At 37.6% G+C, this 9,329-nt stretch overlaps 1 protein-coding gene across 4 annotated transcripts; it reads right to left on the bottom strand.

The window, feature by feature from the left end:
• Positions 1-307: 307 nt before the first annotated feature.
• LOC135626555 (BSD domain-containing protein C22A12.14c-like) lies at positions 308-4,542 on the bottom strand. 4 transcript variants are annotated; one of them, XR_010492364.1, is made up of 3 exons: positions 2,998-4,542; positions 1,501-1,545; positions 308-653 (listed from the first exon to the last, which is right to left on the bottom strand). XR_010492364.1 is itself a non-coding variant. In XM_065131955.1 (2 exons), exon 1 carries the CDS (start codon positions 4,400-4,402, stop codon positions 3,005-3,007), a length of 1,398 nt encoding a protein of 465 aa, XP_064988027.1. In that variant the 5' UTR covers positions 4,403-4,542; the 3' UTR covers positions 308-1,545; positions 2,998-3,004. The 4 variants fall into 4 exon arrangements, 3 of the variants coding, with proteins under 3 accessions (XP_064988027.1, XP_064988036.1, XP_064988042.1); XM_065131955.1 differs by having other exon boundaries at positions 308-1,545; XM_065131964.1 differs by lacking the exon at positions 1,501-1,545.
• Positions 4,543-9,329: the final 4,787 nt, after the last annotated feature.

Genomic DNA, 9,329 nt, shown 5'->3' with positions numbered 1-9,329 from the left:
TTGTAGCAGTGCTACAGTATAGTACTGTAGCACGATAGCGATATCGAACGGTCCGCATACCGATAACCTGTTGGACCGGTACATACTGTCCGATACGAACGGTATGCTTCGATATGACAGATCTTGATTTATACCTTGCGATTCAATTCATTTAAAGCTTCATTACAAGCTTTCTAGACCAACAACAATGTTAGCTATTTCTAAATACATCTTATAAAAATACCATCAAAAAATAAAAGAAAAAATAGATAATACAGAGGAACAAGTAGTTGAGTGAGAGACTGATGAAACATGAAATTATATTAAATTGGGTTCCTAAAAGACAATAAGTATTTTATTCATCTTTGATAAAAGATTAGTTAAACATTAAATAAAATAATACTGTTGAAACGTTTGAACAACAGTTGGTAATTAACAATTGTGTTATAAGCTTAAGCTTACTCATCAGACAAGTGATACAAATAGATACAGAAACATATGTGACATGCGTTGCCACCTAAACCACAAAAAAGCATTCACTGGCAACTACAAAGGCGAAGTGTCCTCCTTTTTCTTCTCCTCTGGTTTTGAAGTGGAGTTCCTGTTCTTATCTTCGGACTTGGTTCCCCAGAAACTGGCCATCTACTAGGCTTCATTGTACTTCACATCTGAAGCTAAAAAACAAGACTTGATTAGTAAGATCACAGGTTTTTGGCGTACTACATAACTTGGCTTAACTACCTAATTAACTTATTATAGAAAAGAATGAACACTATTTGCAGTTTTCTTTCTCAAAGTTGTGTCTTCAACTATTGCACTCGGAGATGGCATTCAGAACTCTTTAATAACTAAAAAATTGTAACACCTCAGAATATACACGGTATGCAAGCTGACATGCTTGGTTTCATTTGGATTCAAGAGCATAAAATATAGAAAACTAGAGCTTTGTTCAAAGTAAAGCATTAACATACAATCTGCTAAACATATGCAATTTTGATGTCTAATTTAGACCCATAAATCTGTATTAATTCCATCTCATTTTTATTATGTCTAAAACAAGGTTTAAAAAAGTAACTAGATCGGTCGATACAGACTAGTATTTACCTATCCAACTAAGTACTGGTATTGAATTATGTAGCTTGATATCTACACAATACTTCATTTTTATATTTATTAATTTATTTAATAAAAAATCAGTATATACCGTCTGATATATCACATACCGTTACTGTACCAGTTTCTAGATTCCTAAGACCTGCATTGGAGCGAGATTTAGTTCGTTGGTCCTAGATGACACCTCACAGTGCATACAGATCAGATAAATTGTAATGTTCCTAGAAGATGCTGTAAATGGTGAAGCATTAATTTATCAGGCAAGATGGCACCAAAAAGAAACAGTTTTAACTTTTAACTATTAAGCAGCCAAAATATGATGAAAATGGTGAAACATACAATTTATCGATAGTCAGAATCTGAGCATCCACAAGCTCTTTGAAGAAAATAGGATGAAAAGCAACATACCAAAACCTGATGTAGATTGTTCTTGTTTTCCAGGAACTGAGGTTGCTGAGGAACAAGAGCCTTTACTCAGCATCATGCATTGTCAAGGTAAAGGCACATTTACGGTGCGCTTCTAAGGTGTTGACTTTTTTCATTAATCATGATGAAAATATATAAATATGCTTTAAATGTTTGTGAAAAATGAAAAAGTTAATACAAATACTTCTTTGTGGAGAAAAAGTTTCGGGTAAGAACAAACATATAGACACAATAAATCAATCAGAGCAACATACTGATCCTACAAGACCTGACATGCAACATGGGTAACCACTGATCGACAACATTGCTTTAATTCCATATCCTTGATCAGTGATATATGATGAAACAATAGCATAGTTGAAAATACAGTTTGTAGCACCAATTCACTACTCGGTAGACAACCTGATAACAATGTCCAAGAATTGTCAAACACATGCCAACCAAAATGGTGCTAGACTACAAACCTCATGTGCAATTGATAAGTGGGTTCAAGATTAGATTTCTTTCTTTTAATAACCAGCACATAACATGGCTACAAATATCAAATCAAAGATTGTGTGGTCGATGCCTTGTCTATCAAACATAGCAAAGCATAAGTGCACTGAGACATGCCTGTTCAATCATCTGATCAGACACATCTAGCATGTAATAGTTTACAAAAGTATCATACTATGTTAGCTCATAAATAGCACAAATTGGGTACACAATACTTTAACGCATGGTTTTTAAGTTTTTACGAGAACAGTTGAAATTAATTCAAAACCAAGGTAAGAACTGAATCAAGATTTACTAAGATTTTTAGTTTGCAGCTGTTTGGCACTAACCTACTAAATTTGGCAGGTGCAATAAAAGTCAGTATAAGGGAGCTACAGAGTCAGCACCTTCATGGTCTACATAACCCATACATTTTAAAAGCCATTTTCCTCTCAAGGACACATTTTCCCTCTAGAAATATATATGTAAGAAATTCCCTACAGTTCCCTTACTTTCAAATTGATTTCAAATAAAGATCATCGAGAAACTTTTGAAATCTGACAACTTTTTCCACCCAGATGCAATTTTGCTTTAATTTAGAGATATACGGTACTATTCATTAAGTAGTAAATACCCCCCAAAAAGAAACTTTTGATGCGTCCCTATTTCAATTTCTTTGTTCTTACTACTTTATTGTATTAAAAAAAGTAGTACAGCCAACATATATGAAACCAGAGATATCATGAGAAGGGCAACATTAAGTAATTCAGTATTTTTGCCTTTTGAAACACACAAATAGACAAAAATATAAAAGAAAAAAAGCCAACAATGTCATGGCCAGCAGCTCCAAATTTGCATATGCAAAAGATCAGCAGAGATAAGTATGTTAACAGATTCAAAAAGTTCAATCACATTTAATTTTACAGCATGACATGAGCAACCATTACCAGCTAAGCAGCTCACAAATAAATGAAGAAAAACGATACTTGATTGACATTGTTATACCGTTCGATCAAGATTTTGTAGACACATCATCATCTTCAATATCCCAACTAAGATCCTCATCATCCTCAACGACACTGAGTCTCTTGCGCAAATCCTCCCGAAGAGGGTTTACACTCTTGTCACCAGATTTTTTCTCATCATGTTCATCGAGATCCTCGATTTCATCCCACTCGAGATCATCTTCCTCCTGCACAGAATGCTGGCTTGAGACAATTGAAGAGCTGCTATCCTTGCACAACCCTACATCATCCGTCTTCCCTTTTTGCACTGCCTTACCATCTGTTTCATCATCCGACTTTGAGTTCATCTCCTCCTTGCAAATAATTTCGGGATTTTCTGCCTTTCCTGGATCGGTACTCACTCCCTCGTCAATGTTAGCTGTCGAAGTTTCCAAATTCTCGACCCGAGAAACCTCAGCATGTTTCTCCATGATGACAGACTCAAAATTCATGTCTTCCTTCTGCACCACCTTGGCAATCTCATCCTTTTTTCCTTCTTCCTGTACTTCTTTATTCTCTGTCAAAATTTCTTCTTTCTCGTCATCCTTCTCAACTTCTTCATCCTCTTCCTCATCGTCTACCTCCCAACTCAAATCCTCCTCTTCTTCCCCTGAAATCACCCTTTTCACTAGCTTTGCCCTTGCATCCTCCGCTTGCTTGAGCTTATGGACACGATAGTAATACCGGCACCAGAATGTCTCGTAATCCACCAATCGAGGCACCAGCTTCTCAAGAAATCCCTCCAACGACCCATTCTCATAGCACAGCCTCTCAATTTCATCCTCTTTCTCGGCCAAATCAAATCCTAATCTCCAATTTTTGAAATCCTGGGCATCCTCCGGCTCCTCCGAGAACGTATTCACATCGAACTGGATCGCAAGCAGCTGCGCCTCGAACCGGTTGTACCTTCTCGAAGAAGGAGACCCATTCTGGGGCCCGTGATCGAACGGGTACTGGTCGGTTCTACTGTCCTCGGCCTCCATCGACATGATCGCTTCCTTACCCCGGGAGATGATCTCGGCCGTGCCCCGCCACACCGAACCGCCGATGTCGTCGACGATCCGGCCGACGGACTCCAGGGACTCCTGAGCGACGGAGGCACCCGCATCGAGGGAGCCCGGGAGGTCGAGGACCGCGCGGGCGGTGGCATCCCCGAGGAACGCCGTCTCCTTCTTGATGCCGGATCCGAACTCCTCGAGGTCCCGGCGGTAGGTCCGGATCACCGATTCGGACTTGGTGGCGAAGGTCTTCACGAACCCTCCAAAGCTCCAACCGCCCGTCTCGCCGCTGCCGCCGAAGCTGCCTCGTTCATCGCCGTCCGGTGAGTGGTGGGGGGATTCCGGCCGAGAATTCTTCTGCCGGGGGGAGGTCGGATCGGCGGAGAAGACGGATTTGAAGAAATCCATGGCAACGGAACCAGAGACACTCCACCGGCCGGTTGGCCACAGAGCGGACGTCTTCGTCTCTGGTGATACAGCTAAATGTACGCGTGGAGCCTACACATACGCAGCACGAGTTGTGTTTGCAGGCTCGGTAAGCTGAGTCGAACGTTCGTGGATACCAGAAAGTTCTACCCCGAACGTTCTTCTCGTGGCTTTCGTAGACGCTCTGCTGTGGTACGAATGCAGATTCTTACGTATTACCTCATTAGCTATTTTTATTATTCCGATTTTTATTTTTTTGAAAATTATATTAAAATTTCTATACTTACAAAAATAAAATATTAATTTTTTTTATATATAATTAAAAAATAATTTTATAAAATTAAAAATATTAATATAAACTTTTTAACCTAGCTAATTACAAGGGATAATAATATGTCAAAAGATAATCCCTTTTATCTCATACAATCATATAAAAATAAAAAATATTTTATTAAAAATATTTTTTTATTAATAATCATATTATTATCTTTTGACATCCCTCAATTATCATCTCAGAACATTGCATCGTGGATTGATGCAAATGATATTTAACCGTTAACGTAATGCTAATGCAATCGGGATGTTAAAAGTAGTTAACTATAATAGATAATTTATAATTAGCTTAATATTAAATATTTATGAAATATTAATATAATTTTTTTTAAAGGAGATTATTATTGGCAATCTATTTTTGGGATAATCCCTTCTTTTATCTCATACAATCATCTTTAAAAATAAAAATATTTTATTTTATTAAATATATTTTATTAATATTTTTTTTTTACATTCCTCAATTATCATCTCAGAACATTGCATCTTGTGGGTTGATGCAAAATGATATTTTTGGAGCTATTATAGAAACTAAGTATCTTTCCAAATATGTTATCCAATTTAATAGATGTAAAAAATTATTTTTTCATCTCTTTCTCTTATATCTTCGGATCTAATTCTCAATTATATTATTATTTCCTACAACCCATCAATTAGCAATCATATATTTGAAATATGACATCTTATGATTTGTGCAAAGTGACCCAACATATTTTAGGATATTATAAAAATGCTCCAAGTATCATTTTTTGAACCAATGACTTGGCATCTCAAATCATAAAAATATTAAATCGATATAACAAACATTAAAAAAATTATTTCTTATTTGATTAGCTTATCCCATTTTATTATCTTTTTTTATTATTTTATTTCATTAACGATGAAAGATACTACGAAGAGAAGAAGAAGAATAAGAAAGGGAAAAAAAAAGAACTTATAAATTAAGTGATAAGTTAAGGTATTTATATTAATCTTATAAAGGCATATCTTAGGAATATTAAAAAAAATTAAATATAATTAGAAATAACAAAAAGTGATTGTCAATAAAAAAATCTCATTTTCATGAGAATGATACGTGTTGAGGGTGATTTTCTAAAAAAAATATTATTTTTAAGTTTTTTATCAAAAAATATTTTTTATGTTTATTTTTCTCAAATGATATCGTATATCAAAAGTATCCCTCACCAACCCCAATAGTATTATTTTCGCCCACACTTTATGGATCGATCCAAAGTATGCAATGATCTAAGCATCGTTACAATCTCCCTTCCCCTCTCTACTCCAAAATTGTGCTAATAATCAATATAGTGTTTTTATTGGTCTTTATAGTTTTTTTTATTTTTTTCTTATTTGTTATTCCCCTTTCCTCTCCCATCCTAAGAGAGTCCTCATTGTGTATTTAAGGACTTGTCTCATACATAAAACTTAGCATACAAAACATATAAGTGCATTCCAACTTCTACCATGTTTTCATCATGATTTTTTCATCTAACAAAGTTTTGTATATGAAAGTACATATTAATATATGCATTGCACCTATTTTAAACTAGAATTCAGTGACATTGACATTGTATGAATTGGAAACAATAAAAAAATGGGTTGATAACCCATTTACAGTGTTTTTTTTGTTTTTTGTTCAAATATAATCTTTTTTTTTTTTTTTGCCTATGAATGAAAATACTATAACGATGTTCCAAAATATAATAATTAACTTTTTATGACTTGTATGAACACGTCAATGTAAATTATGTTCACATCCATTTATTGATATTATACACAATGAAAAGAAATATAAGTATTTTATGATCCCTTTATAATATTTTTCTATTCAAATATAATGTTTTCTATATATGAATGAAAACACTACAACAACATTTCAAAACACTATAACTTATTTTTCTATGATTTGTATCAAACACCTCGATACAAATTATATTCATATTCATTTATTGACATTATATGTAACGAAAAGAATAACAAGAATTTATATTACAACCTTTTGTTAGGATCGAGAGCACTAAGAGGGGGGGGTGAATTAGTACTGCGGAAATATTTCAGCGATTAAAAACGAAAGCTGCGTTCGTTCGATAAAAACTATTTTGGTGCAAAAGCCGATTCTAAGATTACTTATGATTAAGTGCAGTTTACGTCTAAACACAGTTTGCGTCTAAGCGCAGTTTACGCAGTTTGCGTCTAAATGCAGTTTGCGTCTAAATGCAGATTGCGTCTAAGCGCAGTTTGCGTCTAAGCTCAGATTGCGTCTAAGCGCAGTTTGCGTCTAAGCGCAGATTGCGTCTAAGCGCAGTTTGCGTCTAAACACAGTTTGCGTCTAAGCGCAATTTACGTCTAAGCTCATATTCGGAAAGATCTGAACTTAGACACTCGTTCGTAAAAGCGCAGAAGACAGTTTGCAGTTATAAATAGAATCAAAACGTAAATGTAAACTGCAATGTAAAGAACGTACGAAAACACCGATTTACGTCTGAATGCAGATTCAGAAAGATCAGAACTTAGAAACTTGTTCGTAAAAGCGCAGAGAGCAGTAGCTATGTAGGAGGTCTGCAGTAATGATAAAGTGTTCAAAATAAAAGCAAACCAGAGATTTAGAGTGGTTCGGTCAGTCTTGACCTACTCCACTTTTGGCTTCCTCCACCGACGAGGTCACCGACGTCAACTAGAGGCCTTCCTTCAATAGGCGAAGGCCAACTGCCCTTTTACAGTTTCACTCCTTTTGACGGGCTCAGGAGACAACCCTTACAGAACCTTTCTCTACTCTCTTTACAACTCAAGACTTGAAGAACATAAAGAGGAGAACTTTTGGACTTAACACAAATTTGAGCTCTTAGAATCACAGAAAAGATCAAGAATTCGGTGTAGTTCTGTATCTTTTCAGTGCTGAATGGGTGGGGTATTTATAAGCCCCAACCCAGTTCAAATTTGGAGCTCAAAACGATCAAATCCCGGAATTCCGGGATCAGGCGGTTGCACCTCCTGACTGGAGAGGTTGCACCGCCTGGCAGAGCTCGAAGACTGAGCCTCTGGGCGGTGCTACCTCTGTCAGGAGCGGTTGCACCTCTCTGCCAGAGCTCGAAGACCGAGCTCAGGCGGTTGCACCGCCTGACTGGGGAGGTTGCACCGCTTGGCAGAGCTCGAAACTTGAGCTCTGGCGGTGCTACCTCCTGACAGAGGAGGTTGCACCGCCCAGTCTCGCTCGGAGACTGAGCCCTGGGCAGTTGCACCTCTTGGCTGGGGCGGTTGCACCGCCCAGTCTCGCTGGGAGACATAGCCTGGGCGGTGCTACCTCCCTGCCTGGGCGGTTGCACCTCCCACAGCAACCTGGGTTCGAATGGGTTGAACCATTCGACCCAATTTGAGTTCTTCAGGGGCCCAATTGCCCCAGGATTAAGCTAATGGGATCACCTCCCATTTCTAACTTAATCAAAGTGCTAACTACGATTATTTCCTAAGACATATTCTGCAGCTTGCTTCGGTGCGTCACTCGCTTCTTCCGGCGAGTTTCCGGTGAACTTCCGTCGATCATCCGATGAACCCTCGGTGATGCTCCTGCGGACTTCCGGCAAACTCCTGGACTGCGACGATCCACTTGGCAAGTTCCAACGAGCTCCTTTGGCAAGCTTCTGGACTTCTCGGATTTGTTCCCACAGAACCTCCGACGACTGTCCGAACTTCCGTCGAGCTCTCGAACTCCCAACGTGATCATTGTCATGACTCCGGCGCAACTCCTGCTGCATGTCTTTCTTCCATCGTAGTTAATCCTGCACACACAAAAAAAAAACTTCGATCGAGACAATTAATCCTAAGCAATTAACCAAGTTGTCCGGCATGTCATTGGTCCCTCGATGCTTCGTCCGATTCTTCGGCGCATCGTCCTTTCCTGCAGCCTATTGCCCAATCGGGCAGTTGACTCCGCAACTCCGATATCCTTGGCACAATACCCGCTCTTCTTGGCCCGATGCCCGAGTCCACGGCCCGAAGCCTTCTGTCGATACGTCGACCGATCCACCGGCCCGACGTCCAATCTTCTGACATGTTCTTCCGGCACAACATGATGTTCCTGCTTTAATTGTCTCATCCTGATCGAAGCACCCTGCGTCACTCAAAACGCAGATTAAATCATAAACATATATCAAGTAGTTTCATCATCAAAATACGAGATTCGAACACCTTTTACAATGTTTTTCTGTTCAGATACTGTTTTTATATATGAACAAAGCATTGTTATAGTCATAAAAAATCAATTTCAGTATTTCTGAACATTGTTACGTTATTATCTGTATACGAACTAAAACACTATAACGAGGTTCCAAAATATCGTAATTCGCATTTTATTACTCGTATCAAATACTTCAATGCAAATTATGTTTATATCCATTTGTTGACATTGTATGTAATGAAAAAAAAATCTAATAATTTATATCATGATCTCTTTATCATATTTTTTTTATATCAATGCAAAAAATACAGTAAATTATGTCCATATTCATTTGAAAATAATCATAAGAATTTATATCACGACACCTTTATAGTATTTTTATATTTAGATACTATGTTTGATGTA

Source organism: Musa acuminata, chromosome BXJ1-3, assembly GCF_036884655.1.
Source record: "Musa acuminata AAA Group cultivar baxijiao chromosome BXJ1-3, Cavendish_Baxijiao_AAA, whole genome shotgun sequence".
Classification (NCBI taxonomy): Eukaryota; Viridiplantae; Streptophyta; class Magnoliopsida; order Zingiberales; family Musaceae; genus Musa; species Musa acuminata.
The sequence above is the reverse complement of the archived record's forward strand: the minus strand, read 5'-3'. Positions and strand labels throughout refer to the sequence as shown.